Genomic DNA, 21,599 nt, shown 5'->3' on the forward strand with positions numbered 1-21,599 from the left:
TCAATGGGTACTGTTGTGTCCATGCTGGGCATTACCTGTGTTGCAGCCACACAGACCTAATTTAGGCTGCCTTTGCCAGTAGCAAGTACTAAACACCATTATTGTTTTGATGAAAAGGGCCCTGTGGATTGTTTTTGGTCCGCATGTTAACAAAGAAAAGAAAGACAGCCAGGTTATTTCCTGAAAACAGCAAGAAAGACATTTTTCCCTTGAAAATGTGCAAGATACGTCTCTGCTGGAAACACACTCATGCACACACACACACACACACACACACAAATGAAAAAATCCTTTCATCCAGAATCTGTGGTTTGCTTTCTTTTATTCCTTAGTATACATGAGTATGTGAAAACACACAGCACTCAGACATGCAGCCTGATCAAGTGATAATCTCTTATAATGTGCTTCTATTTAAAGCAACAAACAGATGGAGGGTTTATGAGCGAGGCTGGTAAAAGTAAAAGCAAATGATCGCAATAGTTGTACTTTTAATAGGATTCCCCACAATCCAAGACACTATTCCCTAAGGAACAAATTGTTCTTTAAAATTATGTTACTTAGGAAAGAGACAGTCGTCCTGACATTGCTGAGGCAACAGAGAGTTGCAGGACAGCCTTGTATTGCCGAGGTCTCTCCACTCAGGTCAGCGTCCTAGGGGAGGGAAGACAGGGATGTCAGGCACCACAATCCCCAAAGAACAAGCTCAGTGGAATAGGATAAAAGGAAGAAAGACCAAAGGGTAAAGGAGGTACAAAACATGTCTGGGCCCTGATTGAATTTATTACTTTCTACTTCTCGACTTTGAAAAACAAGGCTTGGGAAATTCCTACAGATTTAAGATAAACATGCAGCATGGCTTCTACCTCTGCCAATTCAGACCAAAATCTAACTCTAGCACAGCGAAATCTGGTTAACACACAGTGGAACTGTGAGCAACCCAGCACTTCATTATCATTATCCCTCCCTAAGAGAAACAAAGCTCACTACAATTCTATCAATAAGATGAATATACCTTAGTGATGGCCTTTAGGTAATTTATAATTAAAGCTAATCTTAATTAAACTTATTACACCGTTCTGGAAGAAAATAAACAACCCAAAGAGAGGGAAACAATGTGGCCAATAACTCACTCCAAAAATATGTTTTGCCTCCAAAGCTCACATTGAGGGAGACATTCCTGCGCATGATACAAATGGTTCTGACATTAAAAAAAGTAAACAAGTAAGAAAAATAAAGATGGAAAAATTCTGTGGTCAGTTCACAAGTGCTTTTTTATTGTTTGAGGCAGGGTTAAAGCCTTTTATAAAGACAAGGATATATGTGCGGCTAGATTGGATATGACATCGGACTCGTCTAGCTGCCCTTGCACAGAACTCTGGCTGCCCATATTATGCCAGGGAGAAAGCATGTGTTGATGCTTCTAAACAACGACCCAGGGTGGGACCAAATGCAGATAATGTAAAGCATTTTTCCAGTGCTGTTTTGTAGATCAAACAGAGAAAAGGTACTCAACTCCAGTTACTAATGGATTTGAGAGATAAAGGCAAACATTCACCATTCTCCAATTACTCATGGTTTTGAGGATTTTAATGTTAACTTGTCTAAAGAACTGATTAACAAGGGTTGCGTAATCTCTAACAGGAACTCCTGCCAGCCTCAATACATATCATTCAAGGCCTGTGTTGACTCAGTGGGCCAGAGGCTATGTAAACGGGCTAGAGCTGAGAAAGTAGGTTCTCCTTGGGCAGCTTAGGGATTCTGAGTCCCCACAGTATTACAATAGCAGCTACTAGTCCCCAGTATCTATAACTTGGAGGGATTCTCTTTCAGGTTTTGCTGTCATCCAACTGACCTAATACTGGGAGGACAATGAACACTTGGTCTAAAAAGAAGCAGAAAAATAAACACTATTGTGTCAAGAACAATCAGCCTTTTGAATATCTTCTAGAGTGATCTGACTGGTGCACCAGCAAGTTAGATAAACTTAGAGTCACCCAACTAGCAATGATCACACTTATGTTCCTTGTGACATTAGTGCTAGGGCACAGCCAAGCATACAGGAACCACCGTCTCACAACCTATGGATTTGATTTCTGAGAAGCCGTGACAAATGCGAAATCCAAAAGGTTTGTGCCTTCTATAAAAACTCTTTGGTCTGGTGGGTGTTTTTGACAGTCTTAATTTTGTTTTTTAACCTCCTGACCCATCACTCTATCTTTCATCACCTCACTACCTTTAAATAGCACCCAAAGGAGCAAGCCAGCTCCACGCACAAGTATGGCCCCAGGCATCACTGGAAGTGTGTATGGTTAAAAATAAATTAATGAATAAAAGTCCCTGGTGCAACCAAACCTTCGTGCTGAGAAAGATGTCTTACTGCCTTACACTGCATCATATTCAGGGCAAGAAGTGGATTTAGAGTTGAATGAAACAAGATAAAAGTCCATGCTTTTGTAGTCAGGGATTTAGGGAAAGCTATTTACTCCAATAAAGGGATTGTAGCAACATGAAGCCAGCCATAAATGTATGACCTGGCTGGGAAGTTATACCTTCTTCTCTGAAAAACTGCAAACTGAAATGCCTCACCTGCCATAAAAATGATGCTAAAGGAATGTGGAGGGGAAGAGACGGGAGCTATGTATATGCAGAATACAGGAAGTGAAGATTTAAAGGGAGTGAGGGAGAGTGGCCTTCCCCTAAACTGTGACTTTTTCACTAAAAATAAGCCCGCAGCACGATGATATCAGAGAGATTTCAACTCAATAGGTGAGCTGAAGACAGTCTTTCTCACTTGACTGCAGCCACTGAGCATGCCCAGGGAGGCCCCAGGTGTGACCTCTGCTCCCCTGTGAGCAGTGGCAGGACCAGGCAATCTATCATGGTGCTCATGCTGTCAGCCCCGTTGCTTCACCACCGCTGTCTGTCACCCTGGTGGATGAGACCTGCTTAAGGGCAATCATGTCAATCTCTATGTGACCACTCAGTCTAAGGCAGAAATATCATCTTGACAGGCCTGGCAAAGTCAGTAGAAGGTTCCAAAAGCTGAAGTCATAGCTTTTCCCAAAGAGAGGCAACGTGGGGTATTGTTTTTTCTTTAGCGTTGTCTTTATTTTTGATTTCCCTTTTGATTTTATTTTCATGAAATGGGTGAAGGTATACAGAACTTGGTTTCAGAGCTGGTCATCTCGGATAAACCTGTTGCCCTCCGAGTTTTTTCCGTAGTAGATGTAGCGACACTTCCCCAGGACACCTGTGGATAAAAAGACACACATCATTACAGGTGGCACAATTAGCATAGCAGGGAAGCCACAGGCACTGAAAAACAGACATGCAAGACAATCACAGATCCAGCGGGCAGCAGAAAGTGGATGAAGCCCCAGAAAGGAAGAACTCTATCTTTTCATCCTCATAGACAAGGAGGTTCTGTCGACCTCAGAGTTGACATTGAAATAAAATGTCACTACAAATACAGGTTCCTAGGAATATCACTTTCTGCATGACTTCTCTTCCACATGTTAGGTACTTCTCTAATTTGGCCAATTACTCCCCAGAATATAGCCTCTCCTCACTCCAGTTTCCCTTGGTAAAGTTTCTAAGAATGGAAAATTAAGAGTTTAAAGATGAACCCAGCCCAAGCAAAAGACAGAACAATCTTCCCAGAATGTGACTATTTTGATACCCTTTATCATGAAGCAATATTGTTAACTTCTAGAGAGAATATGCCAAATCCTGGCAGGCACCAGGCATTGAGCACATATGGGATGATTAAGGAAGAGAGGCGGTGTTGACAAAATACCACATGGACGGCCGGGCGCAGTGGCTCACGCCTGTAATCCCAGCACTTTGGGAGGCCAAGGCGGGTGGATCACAAGGTAAGGAGATCGAGACCACCAGGGTTAACACAATGAAACCCCTTCTCTCCTAAAAAAAAAAAAAATTAGCCAGGTGTGGTGGCGGGCGCCTATAGTCCCAGCTACTTGGGAGGCTGAGGCAGGAGAACGGTGTGAACCCGGGAGGCGGAGCTTGCAGTGAGCCAAGATTGCACGACTGCACTCCAGCCTGGGTGACAGAGCGAGACACCATCAAAACAAAAACAAAGAAACAAACCAAAAACACTCCACATGGACAGGAACAGAGCCTCCAACATTAAATGGCTTCTTACAGGCATCCTGAACTCTCTTTCTCCGGTCAGAAAGCATTTGATTTCCAGTTTCAGTTTTACTTTAAGTAACTCTGTGGCTCCACATAAGGCTCTCCTCTCATTCAAGGAGATTGTAGGAGACTTAACAATGAAAAATGCCCCTACAGTAGGGTTGAACTTTTTTAGTCAACTCATTATTTATTCCAAATACCCATAAGAAATCACCTCCATAGTTATTATGAAAGCTCTGTAGGATTATCAAGGAAAAATCTGTTTTTTGTTTTCGCCACCTGCGTTTTTATTTTCTTCTATTTTTAGAAAAACCTATTTTAAATTCAGTTAGACAGAGTTGTCTTAGAAGTAATTGGACTTGAGTCTCTGAACTAACTGTACACAACTTGAAAAAAACAAAGAAAGGAAATGTCCATAAGACATTCATTCAAGAGCCACAAATCTGCCTGTGAAAATAGCTACCTAGGGACATGATTATTTTTATTTCCATCAGTGTAATAGTGTGAAACAAACAAGACCATTTATTTTTTTAATTTGTAATAAATTAGCACTTGAAATTAACCAGGTTCTTCACATCAGAAGTTCTAAGTAGTAAATATTTTTGCAACTGTAAAAGAGATGTTTCTCCACTACAAAACTTCAAACCTTATTTTTACATAAGGATCAAAATGAGTTTTAGAAACTTTTAAGGACAAAGCAGATGCTCCCTGGTTTGGATGACTTGGAAGAAAGCTAGAAATTGCTAGGGTCAAAGAGTCTCTCAGAGTTGGCAATGGAGAGAGGGTGACATTGTTCCATGGCCTCAAAGCTGGCCTTGGGCTCACTCTCATTAGTTTTATTTCCTGCCATGTTCCCATGAGTAAGTTTACTGTGGATCATTCTTCCTCCTTGGTCATGCTTTCTCCTTGGCCCCCAATCCCCAATTTCTGGTTTTCAGTATTGGTCTGGTGCCTGGAAACTGAGCTTGGATGGAACCTCACTGGGACCCTTCTCGGGACCTAAATTATTCTTTTAGTTGTTGGCATTGGGCTGTTTCCTTTATTGTGCTGAATTATGTAGCCACCAGCATTGTACTAACATTGTCACCCATGCCAGGATCCCGCGGGTCTGTGGGGTTTTCTGGTCAGGCCCTGCTCCAGGAATAGCATCCACTACAGGCCTGGGTGGGAGTGCCTCGGTTCTGCCAGGTATCCACAGAGGCTTCCTTAAACATAATTGATTCAAATAAACCCTGAAGAATGTGGAAGGATGGGTCCAAAGGATGCTAATTTCTTTCTATAGCACTAGGATAACATGAATTTTAATAAAAAGGAACGGATAGGTCTGTTGGATGTCATAAAAAACACAATCTTTCTCTTAAGCAAAAGGATGAAAGGCAGACACACACACACACACACACACACACACACACCACCCACCATGAGTGCCCTATCTCCAGTAAACTCTCCAGTACATTCAGGGATTCAGCTGCTTTTTTTCTTCCCTTGCTCCAGGGTAAACTTCAACTCCAGAGCTCACCTAGATGCAACTTGGACGGCAAGTGCCGCCCTAGAAACAGGCTGGATGCTCCTGGAACGTGGGCTGTGATGTGTTCTGTGCCACATTCCCAAGCCTTCCTTCTGGCCGGCATTGATAAAAGCCCTTTTCAAGGCCTACCCTTTTTCTTTGGGCCTGGAAGTAAGAATGTTTATAGACATCCTGGTGAGAGAAGGCTGTTTGATGAATGCAGGAGACTGCGGCTAGGTGTCAGCGCTTGGAAAATGAGGCAAGGACATGAGGTATTAATATTGTCAATGATCTCTTGACAGGAAAACAGATACCACATTCACTGTCAGATTTAAATAGACATCAAGTGCATTAATGACAAAAGGGCAGACTTCAAACAAAGGGGCTGTGTGGTGAAGAGCGGAGCTAGTCTCTGTGCTGGCAACAGCCTGATCTGAAAAGACACCGTCAGGGTTGTAGACAGGCCCAGGATTGTGTGCGGTGACAGAAAACAGAGATGCTGACAGAGATACCAGCGCCATATTATGCCAAGGATATTCTAATGCTGTCTGCCGCTCTAACGAAAGCTGACATCACTCCCCATCACTCCGGGTCTTCTCTGCCTGCCCCTGCAGAACATCTCTCCCCAGACATCATTACAAAACTCACTGCGGCTGCGAAGGTCCTGGCAGTTCTGTTCTGCTGGAGCGGTGGGGACAAGGGGCCTAAGGATAACCTCAGTCAATCTAAATTTGGAATTTGCAGGAGGAGCACGCCCGACCCCACTGATATCTTGGCTACTTGAGATGATCAGAAGGCCATTGTGTGAGGAGCTGTCACCTTGAATAAACTCCCGGAACGGACGGCACTCAGTCTGTGGGCTGCTCCAGGAAGGCGTGGGGATGGCCTGGCAGTTGAAAATGAGATCCAGCTGCCGGGACTCGCCTGGGGAGAAAGGTGCTCTGGCTAGTGATGGTAAGAATCGGCTGAAATTGTCAAACTCAAACCATCTCCGGTGGCTGAAATTAAGCGAGCATTGCCTCTGTGTGTCTCCTCCCAGAGCTCAGAGTTGGGATGTGATTACCCCCAATATGTGACTTTTGTGTTCAAAAATAAATAAATAAAATTAACCAGGAAAAGCAAACATGCACAGAACAGCACAGTCCCATGTGTGGCCACAGGCCTTTATTTATCATGAAGGTTATTTGTAAAATATGAGGCACTGCTGGCAAATTAAGTGAGGTGGCATTGTGTTTCTCTCTCCCTCGTCCGCCCCATGGCCCTTCTTCTCCCACCATGGCAACTGCCATAAACTGTGAAAATTACAGAGGGAACAGTTTGCTTGCAAAGAACATTTTGATGGGGAGGCACTCCGAGGCTGAAATTTGGGAACCCGCTGGTTTGTGACTCAAGTAGGCAATGGTTTCTCTGAACATCTGCAACGTATTCATTTGTTTGTATCTCCTCAAACTACAATGTCTTGGGACTGGAGGGGGAACAACACATTTAATGGCATATGCAGTGTTTTTAATTAAAAGATCTGGCTTTGGCCATATTAAGTAAAGCAGGCTTGCCCTGTGTCAGGCTGACGTGCAGCTGTCTGTGTGGGGTTTCTTTTCCAGAGATCCTGAAAAATGACAGGGCACTGTCCCTCAGGGGATTCTTTTCCTGCCAAAAGAGACTCCTAGTTTTTCTTAAGTAGCCAGCTTTCCCATCACCATAAGCTGTTAAAGCTATAATTATGAAAAAAATTTATCAGGAAGAATCTGTTTTAAAGAGGCCCTTTATCTTTTCCATGTTTTCCCCCTCTGGAATGGATGTCCTAATTATGCAGATTAAGTTATAACCTTGGGGCTGCCTGAGTGGGTGGGACTCAGCCTCCTTTCTTGGATGTAAGGCTGGGACTGCAGGGTCAGTACCAGAGATTTTGCTGGGGGAGGCCCTGAGAGTCCAGTCCAGGGAAGGGAATTCTTGCACATCCTTTCATTTCATCCAGCATCCTGGACTCCCTGATTCCTGGACGGCCTCACAATACCAGCTGCAGTTCAACTGTCTATTTAGTAAGGCGAAGTGGGGAAAGACCTGCATTTAGATCCAGCCCTGCCCTAATAGTCATGTGATCATGTACATGTCCCTTTCTCTCCCTGGGCTGGTTTCCCCATTTGTAAAACATGGGCAAGGGGCCAGATAATCTCAGAGGTTCATTTGAGCTCTGAAATAGGTGATTTGGCATTTTCCAATGTTTTCCTTATGAAGATGAGAACACCAGGTCCAATACTGCCTGATGCAGGAGACAAATTCAACAGGTTAGTCAATAAAAAAATTGATTTAGACTAAGTCAGCCCTTGAAACCCATCCAGCCTGTATCCCTACAGCATAACCTGGATAGAAGGGGGCCTCTGGAGGACCCCAAAATCCCCGAGGAAAGAATTTTCATTAACTTTCCTGCAACCTGTATTTCATACTCACAGCTAGAAGTGCTGACCACTAACTAGGCTGTGTCCCACTGGCTTTGGCATAAGCCCAAGACTCATAACTCCGTATTCAACAGAACTAAAGCCTAGCCATCAAAGCAAGTGGTCTGTCATTAATATTTTAGTGGTGAAAAAAAAGAATCTGTATGTAAATTATAAAAACGCATTTGATACTAGAGCGTAGGTTGAACCAATACATTTATATTTGTAAAATAGAATAATTATCGCTGTTGTTAGTTTTGGTAGTCATCACTTTAGGGATCGTTATTTTAAATGCTATTTCATATGAGTTTATAAATGTAGCTATGGAATCACAAACATATCTCAATCCTATTGTGATACAAGGAGGTTATAATTAGCACTAGGATGGAGGCAGGGGATGAAGGGTTCCCCCACAGAACTCCTGTTCTGTAATCTATATGAGAAAGGAAGGAACTAGATACCTCATGACCCCTGCAAAAGGTGATAACAATGTTGTGATGGGCCCAGTGACAGAGAGGAAAAGGTGATCAGGAGCATCCTGGTCCACTGCAGAAGGCTCTAGAACAATGTTTCCATGGGACGCTATACATGTCCATAAATGTGTCATGCCCTACAATATTCTCCCTCCTCCCCAATTTCTAATACCCGGTACCTAAAACCATACAGAAGCATCTTGTTTACCATGGAGCTACGTCCCAATAAACCTATTGTAAGTTGAAATTATTGTAAACCAAAAATTCATCATTACTTGAAACTATCTGAAGTTGTAAGCCCTTCAACTTACAATGGGGTTACAGCTTCCATCAAATGTGTACGACTTTGTAAAATTAAACAATTATAGGTTGAACCTTTGTAAGTTGGAGAGCATCTGTACTTGGTACAGAGGAGATGTTCAATAAATATTTGTTGAATAAATGAATACCATTAAAATAATCATGTACATAAAATTTACACAGAATCTACAAAGTAAGGAATGTCAATTGCTGGACACTTATCTTTTAACCTCTGGTATGACCTCAGACATTTGAAACACTCTGAAAATATATACAGATTAAATATTTGCCTCATTGAACAAGAAAGAGTAATAGCAAGCAACGGCCTCAGTTCCTAAATCCTGGTGTTGTTTTTACCCCAAACACTTTCTCCCACAAAAACAAAGCAATCACAACATCTAGTTGAAAACAGAGAAGTGCAGTGAACAATATCATCTGGCCTAAAGAGCTGTAAACATCACACACTGGAAAGGGACATTCCCCAGAAAGCACATTCCTCGGTCTTTGTTAAGTGCAGCCATGAATGCGCGGGGAACTGGAAAGGAATAAACACCCATGTTTTATGATCTTGAGAAGTAGCTGGAGCAATACCCTGAGGTCAGCCCATGTGATGTGCTATCAGCTCTGCTGTGGCTATCACACAGGATTTAGCGGAGCCTGCAAAATGACAGGCTCCCAGCACAACATCCTACTTCAGTGTAAGCTACTTAAATACTAAAACAAAATAAAGAAGAGAGACTTTAAAAGGTATTAGGGGAAGCGATTGTGTGGGAGCAGTTTTTGAGGAAGGAGGACAAAGACCTTTCTCTCCACCCAGTATATTTTCCCTTCATCTGCAGCACATCTGAGATGCCTCAGGTTGGAGATGAAATGAAGAAAGGCTCTCCACCTTACCCAGGGGAGGGTAGAGAAGGCCAAAAAAAAAGTGTGAGACTTGCTTCCCAACCTAGCTGAGCATGACTTCAGGCAAGTGTCTCGGTTTATCATCTGTATCTTGGGTGGGAATGGGGTACTGCATTACAACAGTGCATGCCAACCCCCAAACCTCTGTTAGGGCTCTTGCACCATAGGTTGGGGGGGTACTGCACACTGTCCTTTGCTAAATACTGCAGTGACCACTTCAAACCATGCTTCCTGCTTCACCTTCATTGTACAAAAACAACCCCACAAGGGGTATTCCTACCCTACTACATTGACCCTGATGTCCTGTATTGGTAGACATTTGAATTCTCCAACTTTGACTCCAGGGATGCTTTGACTTCAGGTTTATAAATACAAACATGTAAACTAGCCTGATAATTTTTCTTTGAGAAAGCATTAATTATTCACAGCAAACTCCATTTAGCCAATTTCATTCCTTGATCAATTTTTAAGTACAAAAAGCATTTCTATTTTTAACATTTTCATTTCTATTTTATTGAATTTATCTTCAATGGGATCAATCCTTTATCATGTAATTTTTACAGTAAGGTTAAATTCCTCAATCAGCTTTGGCCAAATATTAAATTGTGCTGATTACATCTTCTAAATCTCTTTTAGAGTCATTTATTTTTACAAAGTCCCATTTCCTTGAGTAAAATATTGCAGATCTAAATTGTGACAAGAAGACTTGAGTCTGCTGTTAAACTTTAGTCAACAAATTTTATTGTGTGTAGTTTTAGCTCATTTCAATTTTATTTTGTTTTCATTATTTCTATCAAGGCCAATTCCTCCCCATGTATTTGTGTGGTTTTCAATATATGAACAAGATATAAATCTTTGGTCCATTTTTCATTCATCATAAAGTATATTATGTGCAGGATTAGTTGCTGTCATTTTTTTCCCAGGTTGATTATTTCTGCCAGCACTGTTATCATAAAGTAGAGTAAACATTAGTTTTTATTCATTTCTTAGCACAAAGAGTATGAAGGAGAAAGGTGAATACCGAGTGCATGATAGGGTCCAAACTGTGGGGTTCTGATATGTTGTCTTCTACCAAATGCCAAACAAAATATTAGAGTGTGGAGCATCAATTCAAGGGTTAGGATGCCCCATACCTAGAAAGAAAGCTAACAAAAAGGCCAGGCAACCTATCCTTTTGACAAGAGGGCATTTGACTCCAATGCTCAGACCCATCCAGCGTGGCTTTCCACTGAGAGAGGACAGATTACACAGCCTGCTCAGACAAATGCTGGGCCTTGTCAAGTCTTACCCACGTGTTTGTAGGGAAGGAAAAACAGGAAAGGAAGTCGGTCAGCAGAGAAGGGATATTCGCAAAATTTGTCATGAAGGGGGTCAGCAGGTAAGGCTGTGGGGCTAGGATCAGCAGGTAAGGCTGTGGGGCTAGGATCAGCACGTAAGGCTGTGGGGCTAGGATCAGCAGGTAAGGCTGTGGGGCTAGCCCCTCAGACCAGGGAGGCTACACAGGCAGTCACAGAGTGGGCAGACTTATCGTCGTGTGACAAACCAGAGCCTCTAGAAAACACACCCTGGGCTTCCAGGGCAGCTGAAACGAGGCTTGTCATCTTAGAAGAAGAAGGGAAGGTGGGGAAGGAAAGAGAGGAGAAGAAAATGCAGGACACGTTCTTCATATAGTCTATCATAGAATCTGTCAGTGGAAAATGGAAAAGCTGGCCCAAGTCTGAGAAATAACTGCATCTTTGAGCAGATCCTTGGTGACATTTTCCGCTGTCCCACCTTGGGTCCTGGACCCCACACTCAGGTTACAGGCGCCGTGGCTCTATCCAGACTGGGTGGGCCATTCAGTCTTCCCCACATAAAAGAAACATTAGACTAACAGATTAAAAATTATCTGGCAGCGAATATTTCCATTATGTGAATCCTGGAAAGGAAACAGACAATGTACTTTCGCTTAGATGTCAATGCCTTTTAATTTCCTATTTTTTTGGACTGGGGGTAGTAACGAGTGAGTACAAACTGACAGGAAAGATTCTCAGATTGGAGGATGGGCTCACTAGCCCCTTTATTGGGAGCTCCCTTTTTTGGCTCCTACCTCTATACACATTGTATGTCAATCAAACAGAAACATATTATAAATATGAGAGGTCAAACTCCACGGTAAATATTTCCTTTCTCCAACAACCCCTCTCCTCCCCACCCCCCAAATGAATTGTTAAATCTTCTTAGCAGTCCAAATTTTGTTTTTTAGCATCAGGTTCCTTTTTTTTTTTTGGTCCAAGCAAAGATGAAGCCTGAAACAGTTTTTGTTCTTGACTTCCTAAACAATGAATTGTTTACACTGTCCTATAAGGATTCTCTGTGATTTGCTGTACTGCCTAGTAAGCTTGGATACAGAACGGTGAACTTTTCTTTATAAATATTTCTTTAACTGTATTGGAGGATTCTCAAGCTGAGAAAGAATTTAAAGAACCTCATTTCAGGTAAATTCCTTCATTTTACAGAGTAGAAAAATAAGGTTCCAACTGGCTTTTGGAAGGTGACAGAACCAGACCAGGCACCCATACAACTCTATCTAGCCCAGAAATATCCCTGAATTATAAGACACTGCCTTGGCGACGGGAATATAAATTTTGCTTTTCCGCTTATTTTTCAAATTCATTATTTATTTGTTCAGTCCTGTTCACAGGAACCAGGGGTCTCCAGAGAACATCAAAGATCACCCACATCCTTACTTAGTAGGCTCATTCCTACTTGCTTTTTCTTAGAGAGAAACTTGAACTGCAAGACTAGTTTGGTGTGAGTGTGTTTCCCCTCTCTCCTATGTCTGTATTCTAAGTAGGGCTCAATGGATTTGAGATGGGCTGGATTCCAAAGTGCATGCCGAGATGGGATGCGAAACCGTTCAGATTTGTGAAATGCCCTTCAGTGCAGCTCCGTGATGGATGTCACATCAACCAGGCTGTCAGTCAAAAAGGACAGTGGTCAAGTGCTCTGGACTCACGTTTCTTTCTCAATGTTTGAATGAGGAACTCAGACATCTTTCAGACAGGAAAGAAAAAAGAAAGAAAGGAAAAGGCCACCCAGTCACCACCTCTTCCATTCCCGCCATTATCTCTACATTCATCCTTTCCACCTTCCAGCTGAAGTCGGGAGCATCACCACTAGAGGGCAGCATGAATTTAGGAAAGCAGCCGCTTGCTTTAAAAAAAAAAATAAATAAATGGCGGCAACTATTCAGGGAGAGTCATTAAAGCCACACTGTGCTTTTGGTCACCAATTATAGGTTCCTGAATGATCAATATGTCATGTTTGGTCAATCTGCGCTGAAGGCTATCAGGAATAGGGCTATCAGACACTCCTTGCCCCCCATTTTGGGGTTCTTCTCGCCTCAATTTCAGGGACTGATTTTCTTTACCATCAAGTGTTCTAATTAATCTTCCAGGCTCAGAGATTGGGGATTTTTGCATATCACCTCCACAAATGTAAATAAGCATTCGAAATAATAAACAAAGATTTCCTGCATTTCTTAGCAGGAAAAGTCATTTTTACCATGAAAGTTCAAAAAGATATGCCATCCGATGGCACGGAGCTGCCATCATTTGACAGTCAAAAAAGTAAAAACCATAAAAATAAATAAACATGAAAAATGGATCAATACACACAAAGTTATCTTCTTTTAATGCTCCCCCTTCCTGCAAATCCACCCAGCCATTGCCTTCCCTCTTAGGATACCTGGTCCCAGTGTCATCAAAAAAGAGAGGGAGAAGCTACTCAAATAAAAATATGACAATAATTCCAGCTGCTGTTTGATCCTCATCTGATCCCCATCATTGGTCTCTGGTACATGGGTCAAGTAACTATTTTCATGCCTGGAACAACGAATGATCACCTCCCTTTAGGAGAAAGAGGTATTTGTGGGCTTCTAGAGATTTCAAACACATCATTATTTAAAAAAAACAAAAACAAACAAAAAAAAAACAAAAACAAAAACAAAAAACAGCAATAAAGGTGTAACATTCTAGGGAATGGCATTTTAAATTAGAATTTTTAGGATAAAAATACATGAGTGGATTCAATCAGGGAAGGAGTAAACACAAACTGGAGTTACTGGCCTTCAAAGCAGGGGAAACCAGAGCTGGGTCCAGGTGTTATTCTCCATTTCAGCCGAGAGGCCTCTCAAGTGGTCAGTGAGGCAAGTATAAAATGGCCCTCACACATCTTCTTAACTTTCCTAATATAACAGTCACGTGACTAGCCACTAGGGGAATGTTGAGTCCTTGTTAATTAAATTATCTCATTAACTCATGGTTAGCTAAAAGCCTTTTTGAATTTTCACGCATAAGACACTAAAACCAAAGTCAATTTCACTGTCTTACTAGGTAATCATAGTGACCACAACTGAGTATTTCTCTGAGTGCCTTTAGTGAGGATAGTACAGTTAGGAGTTTAGCTGGGGTGGGAAGGCTGCGGATTGAACATTTCTCAAGATCTTAGGATTTCCTGCTTATATGAGCTCCAAAAAATCGAAAATGACAGCTTTTCACCCATGCATCGTAAAGCTATGGCATAGTAGGTATGCAGTACATTTTTTTAAAATTGTGGAATAGATGAAAAGATCTCAGCATACTTATTCTGAACCCCAGCATTTATTATACATCCCTGGACAGTTATAGGTAGAAATGTATGGGTTAGCCCTGGGACAGTGGTTCTATGACTTGCCCATGCGTCAGAATCACTGAGAAGGCCTGTTAAAACACAGTTTGCCAAGCCCAATTCCCCGGAGTTTCTGATTCCGTGGATCTGAGTCGGGGCCAAGAGTATGCATTTTTGCGAGTTCCCAGGTGATGCCGATCCTGAGGGACCATCTTTAAGAAACACTGTTTTAGGACAACCTAAAGAGGGGCCCTTATTTCTTTTTAAAAAGTAAAACTCATGACATTAGTTTTTATTCTTGTAAAATCAAGACTACCTAAAACCAGAGATTTTAAAAATCTGGTTAACTGAGGGTTCTAATGTCTTAAGTTTTGGTAAATGGAGGTTTTATTTTATCCCCAATAGCAGTCTGAAAACTAATGGTACCTAAATAATAATAATAATAATAATAAAAGGTTGTTCCAGCTCTTTATCTAAAAGAAAAACCATAAACATTCAAATTTTAGTGATGTGCAATTACATTAACAGGAAAAAAGAAGAAAACAGTTTCTTTGGATAAGAAAATAGATCTGAACCATCATTTATGAAGTATAACCAAAAAATAACTTGCAGGAAAAATTTCACTTAGACTCCCCCAAAACTGACAGAATCTTGTATGAAGAAACCTGAGCAGTGGGGGTCCTCCCGCAGAGTCTGAATGGGAATTTTGACTTTGCTCTCAAGCAGAAATTTGCTTTTGGGTTTTAGATCTGTTCCTATTAGAGAGCTTACATCAAAAGCAGGGAACATCGACAGTTCTGTCTGGTTCTGCAGGCTGAAATTTCTTGAGAGTCATTGAAAATAAAGACAAGTTGCTTTCTTGTTTTCCTAATTCTTTAAGCTCAAAAAAAAAAAAAAAATCCTTTCAAATAAAATTAAGCAAAACCCTGTAACAACTGGGTTTGTCATAATTCAAACCCTGCAAGGATTGGGGAAAAGTCCTTCTTTACTTGGACCCATTGGTCCAGCCTCCGCCTACCCTTCATTAGAACCCAAACAAACTCTTCCTGTACTGATATTACCATAATCGTTCCTAATTCCAGCACACCCTAAATTGCTTTCTCTGAAAAGAAAACAAAGGGAAGCTGATGATATATAATCTAACCGAAAGAAGTTTGCTTTACAAAAAATGAGTCTGTTGTTGCAGAAAGCACAGCATAATTCTTGGACACTAGCTCATCCCAGTGCCAAATGGTAAAATCTGTTCATAATTTCCCAATCTTCAACTCCCCACCCTCTAACCTGCTTTGAGAAAAAACTGTGTGTATGTGTGTGTGTGTGTGCATGTATATGTGTATGTATGTGTTAGTGCAAGAAACTGTAGGTTAAGGAAGAATTAATAGTAGAAAGCAGGTTATAAGAGTTATATGAACCTCTGTACCTTTTTTTCTGCCCAAGATAAAGACAAGGAAAATAGTAGAAGAGCATGTTATAAGGGCTTTCATTAGGGTCAGGCTCATTAAAACTTAATGAAGGCACCAGAGTCTCTCCAGCAATATTAAGATGGGTATGTTTTTTGCGTATTAATAGAAGGCCCCAGTCAGAGAGACACTGCTGACAGTGGGTGGTACCAGGTGTTATCTGTCCCTAGAATGTACTACTTGGATGACTTGGGATATTACCCCTTTTATTTGGCTGGCTTGAATTTGTCAGGATTCACCCTGTGGTAAGTTAACATGCTTCCATATTGGGGGGAAAAAAAAAACTGCCTATGGGCCAATGTGAGCCTCGCACCTAATAGAATACATCTGGCTCCGACAGTTTGATGCCCAGCTCTAAGCTACATTCGGCAACACAAATTAACAGCGTAGACATTGCCCACGCTGAGCAGGAAGTAATAACCTGCTACCTGCTACTTGGCCAAAATCTCATTATAAGCCATTACGGTAATTGAGGGCCAAGACTCTATGGATATTAGACTCCCTGAGCACCAGTGGTGAGTTCAGGAGAAGAAAGACTCATAATGCAGGGGGTGGAGCAGCCTGAGGAGAAACTGTGCTTAGCATCACACAGAGAATTCCATCTACAGGGTGCTCTGTGGTGCAGGGAGAAGCCCACATGACCTCTCCCATGGGCTCAGGACTCCAGGAAGGTGATGTAACTATTGGTAGGCCTCCAGCAACGCTATACAATTGAAATTTTGTTTGAATGAATATTGGGTACAGCCACAAAGGAAAGAAGAGGGCAAAATAAGCCAGAATGTTCCATGAGTAATAAGCATGGAAGCTGGCAAGGGGGTGGCAGGAGAAGCAACCCGTTCTCCCTAGAAGATGAGGCTATCCAGGAGTACTGCATGTATAAGAGCTTGCATACTTCCAGAGGGGCAACTTTTTTGCCCATAAAGTCAGGCCACTGAGTCTCTGTGCAGGGTTGGGCAGTTACGAATGAAGTGGTGTGAGTTGAGGGGAGGGAAACAGGACAGAAGTCCTATCAATCAATCAGTAAACCAATTGATCAATCAACCTGATTTTTGCTATCATGAAGATGGCCCTGGACTCAGAAAAAAATGATGATGGCTTTCAATAAACTTTTCTAAGAAAGTGTCATATAAGGCCAGGGAGAGGAGTAATTGAAAATATAAGAAACTGTCTGCAGAAATCCCTTCTTATCATCACCCTCTATATACACACACACACATGGGCACACCCCAATAACAACTAAATTCTCCAATCATGGGGGCAATCTCATGCAGGGTTTTACCTAATGTATAATAAAAGCTCCTGAGTGCCATGTCTCTTCTGATACCACTGGACTGGTGAACACCTTCCTGAGAATCCCCAAATGACAGTTTCATCCTACACCAGGTCTCAGTGAAGGGTTCCTTGCTATTGGCATTTTAAAGAATCAATAATTTCAGGAAAATCAGCATGGTGAAGGACATAGAGTGTTCCTGAGCATGGAGACACCTTGTGAGTCTTAAGCACACACCCTATGCACCCTAAGATAATCTTCCCATCTCAGTCAAGCCACCCTCCTCACTTCCCTTCACCTAGAGGGTTAAGCACAGTCTGGAACCTGGAAAATGGCTGTGACTGGTACAAGTGAGGCCTTCCCTATAACTAGATCCTTCAGGAAAAAACAAATTAATCAACAGCGAGCTGAAGTGGGTTTAATGATTGCATTCTGCATACAATCAGCTTTTCCCTTTTCAAGGGCCATCAATATGTCAAGGGAAGACATATCTGAAGGATATAGCTCTTAACATCAAGGTTATCTATTCTCCACAAGGCTCCCACTCCTTGCCTGGCTGATACTCCACGCTGCCTGTGTCTAACATTTTCATCAACTCTGCAATCAATCAAGGTAATAATGTTGTGCAAAAAATCAATTAACAACGCAATTAAACTTTCCTTATTATCTCAAAGGGCTGAAATAATACCTAAAGGGAAGATAGACTCACTGAACGCAGACATCCATAATCCAATGTGAAAGTGAATTATGAGGTTAGACAGATGCAGGCATGTGCTGGTGCTGTTATTTTCCAGGGGTTATATCTCATCACGGCAGTGTATCAGTCAGCCCCAATCCCAGACCCTAAAATTCCAAATTACTTTTAAGAAATATATGATTTGCAATATCCATTTCATATTCTCTTTTAAAGATAACCCCCTCCCCTCCAAAAAAAATTGAACGGCCATATTATTCAAAGACAAAATGATCTTTCAACAAGAACATAAAATATAAAAGCTATAATAACATTTACATCTGTATAGCACACATCTCTGTAAATGCAGGTCGTCTATTATACATAATCTGCAGCACCTAAAAGCCCAGGATGCGGCACAACATTTAAAACCCAAAGGTGTAAATGTGCAAACTCCTATGGGATGGCTATGACTTCCTCCAAGGGGAGGCCTCACCCATGCCTGCCTACACACACACACACACACACGTGCACACATGTACATGCATGCATGTATACATGCACACAAATGCATGCAGGAGCATCTGGAACCATGCAAGTGCTACTCATTTAAAAAGAGAATGACTATATTATTTAGCAATTACACTCAACTTGCCCTGAAACACTATCCTTAGGAATTGAGCATTTACAGTACATAAAAAAAAGACGACTATTAACCTTTTGCAGCAGTAAGGACTGGGAAGTGCTTGGAATTTCACACTGAAATGAGACACATAGGGGAGGCAGAGGCAGGGGTTCCATGACATTTACAGAGCTCATTTTAAACTACTCTGAACTGGCATGCCATGTTCTGACACCATTAGAAGGAGGCCTAGCGGTAGAAGGGGAAACAGTGAACAGAAGAAGAAGGAGAAATAAGTGCCAAAACAAAAGCCTGCAAACAGAATGTGCTAATCTAACATTAGCATTATGTGAACATCTTCTTATCCCTGGAAACAAAATACAATACTGACTTAAAGAATAAATATGAATTCACACAAAAATCATCGGTTCAATTCCCCCTGAACTTATCCTTCTCTTTTTTAAGATGGAGTCTCACTCTGTTGCCCTGGCTGGAGCAGTGGGGCGATCTGGGCTCACTGCAGCCTCCACTTCCTGGGTTGAAGTGATTCTCCTGCCTCAGCCTCCCAAGTAGCTGGGATCACAGGCATGCACCCCCATGCCTGGCTAATTTTGGTATTTTTAGTAGAGATGAGGTTTCGGCATGTTGGCCAGGTTGGACCTGACCTCCTGACCTCAAGTAACCCACCCAACCCGGCCTCCCAAAATGCTTGGATTACAGGTGTGAGCCACCATTCCTGGCCTCACCCTTCTCTATTGGGCACCAGAGGTTGCCTCCTAGCAGAGTCTGACAATCTCTCACCAGCCTAGGAGATCCCTGGATATACACAGGAGTCAAATGAATGGACCTAGGAACATACAATTCCAAATTTGGGCCACAGACAATTATCCAAATCAGATTAAGGAATGATTTCCTTCATGGTCAAACATGTTGCTCCATGGGCTCTAGGTCTGGATACTACATGACTCATTTCATCGCAGCATGAATTTCCACATATACCACTGGGACTTGTGCAGGTATCGTCGAGCATTTAAAACAAGTAATTTTTTTCGCAAGTTACTCTGTCGTAACAAAGATCCACCTTTCCAAGCCAACTTTCTTCCATTTTCAGCACAACAATGAGGCAAATCTGAGCCCCAAGTGCAGACTCGAATAAACAGTAAAACAGGACAAATACACAGGCTCATTCTGCAGTTTCTTAGGAAAAATAAAGAGGCAACCCAGGATGTACTCTTTGGTACAAATTTTCAACAGAGAAGTTAGAAAGGTTTAGTGAATCCTGCTATTTCTCTCCTAACCTTAAGGAACATAATTAATATGTTTTCATTTCCAATGACTCTATTGTGTGTGTAGCAACTGGAACTGCCCCTGCTGTGTATTTGATTCCACCGACGATGGGGTGGGTTGGATTTTAAATGATGTGTGAGCACTTCTGTTCTTTCCGTGCTCTGGTTTATGTGTTATTCATGACTCGCATTACAGACATGGCTGATACACAGATGTAAATGTTATTAAATCTTTTGTATTTTAGAGGCTTTGTGAAAGGCTTCTTTGTTTTCAAATAATTATCTTAACCACCAAAAATAACCAGTAATACATGACAATGTCTTGGGAATTTTTTTCACTGTATTTTCTGATGAAGAGGTTTCCCCTCTCTACTGCTATCTTTTATCAAAATAAAAATGTAGAATGAATTGGGAGATGGAAAAGTTACATCTTTATTGTGTTGCTCAAGTTCAACTTCACATGTGTGCACATGTGTGCAGACACTAATGTGTGTTTCATGGTTTGTGTGCATGTGGATGTTTTGTGAATGTGGGCATGTGGGTGTTTGTGAGTGTATTGTTGTATGTGTCTTCTGTGTGTCTTTATGTAAGTTGTATTATACAATACACACAGTACATGTTGTGTATCTACTTTGTGTGTATATCTTGTGTGTGTTATGTGTATACAAGGAAAGTGTGTGTGTGAACATGTTGACATCATTATGCCAAATCAAAACTCAAAGTCACCGAATTCTTAATTACCTGTCAAAGATGCAGTTGCTTTACTACATTTTGGTAGCTGACATAATTTTTAATCTGTTTTCACTTTGCTCCATCCTCTTCATGTTTCTCAGGCTTTCAATGGAAATGTGGCAGAGGATAAACCTCTTCATATAGACAGCACTTAATCAGTCTGTGCCTCTCGCTGGCTCACTTTTCTCTATTGATTTTAAATTTAAACAATGCTCTGAGACTGAACAATGCACCACCACAAATACAGCTGACTTGACTGAAGGAGGTCAGGAAAGATGGAGATGGTATATTTCAATCTTGAGATGAGTGGCCCAGCTGCAAAGCGCTCTAAAAGGAGGGATTGCTCAGGCCCTCTGCTCACCCCCAGGCAAGTAGGGGTGCCTGCTTGATTTCAAAAGTTCCCTCTCGGGATCACAAGAAAGATCACCTCAACTCAGGGTGGGTGTGGTGGACTCAAAAGTCTGCTGTTGTAGTGCTATTGCCCTGGGAAACCTGTTCCATCTCTCTGGGCCTCAGCTTCTTAGCATGTAGGAAAAAAACTCCTTGGGGTTATTTCTTTCCTAATGAACATCACCCTTATTATCATCTAGGTAGATTTCCTGTGCTGTGAGTAGCTCACATCGTGGACATCATGATATAGCCCTTTTTCTTTCTGTCTCCTCTTTCCCTTTCCTTGATTCATCCTCTCTTCTTCCTAGAGTATCTACAAAGCTTGTACTCCCTCTTGCCTTCCTTGGGGTTTCTATCAAAGACAGAATCCAAACACCCTGTCCTTTTTTCTCATCTGACCTTTCATACCTTTTCTAAGAAGTGGCTAGTCTCTGATATGTTAATACATGTTAGGATGTTATACCTTTTTTAAAATAGACACTATTATAAAAATAGACTGACTAAATCTCTAATGGAATTTCAGGCAAAATAAGTAAATGGAGAAACACCATATGCCAGGCATAATCATTGCTACTCACTCCCACCTCTAAAAAGAAAGAAAAGGAGAGAGAGAAATTCTTTGTACATTTGAGGAACTAGCAGGCCAGAAAGGGAGATGGTTTGTCAAATAAAAATAACTGTAATAAAAGTTGCCATAATACTTTAATATACAAAATGTTATGTAAACATAGGAAAAAAATTAGCTC

General features: G+C 41.6%; 1 protein-coding gene across 1 annotated transcript in view; it reads right to left on the reverse strand.

The window, feature by feature from the left end:
* Positions 1 to 305: 305 nt before the first annotated feature.
* Positions 306 to 21,599, reverse strand: part of LRMDA (leucine rich melanocyte differentiation associated) — a 1,120,905-nt gene continuing 1,099,611 nt past the window's right edge. The window contains exon 7 of the mRNA XM_073019038.1: positions 306 to 3,250. Within this exon, the coding sequence (XP_072875139.1) occupies positions 3,171 to 3,250 (80 nt within the window). The 3' untranslated portion in view covers positions 306 to 3,170. The remainder of the gene's footprint in view (positions 3,251 to 21,599) is intronic.

The sequence above is a fragment of the Chlorocebus sabaeus genome, chromosome 9 (assembly GCF_047675955.1).
Source record: "Chlorocebus sabaeus isolate Y175 chromosome 9, mChlSab1.0.hap1, whole genome shotgun sequence".
In the NCBI taxonomy this organism is placed as follows: Eukaryota; Metazoa; Chordata; class Mammalia; order Primates; family Cercopithecidae; genus Chlorocebus; species Chlorocebus sabaeus.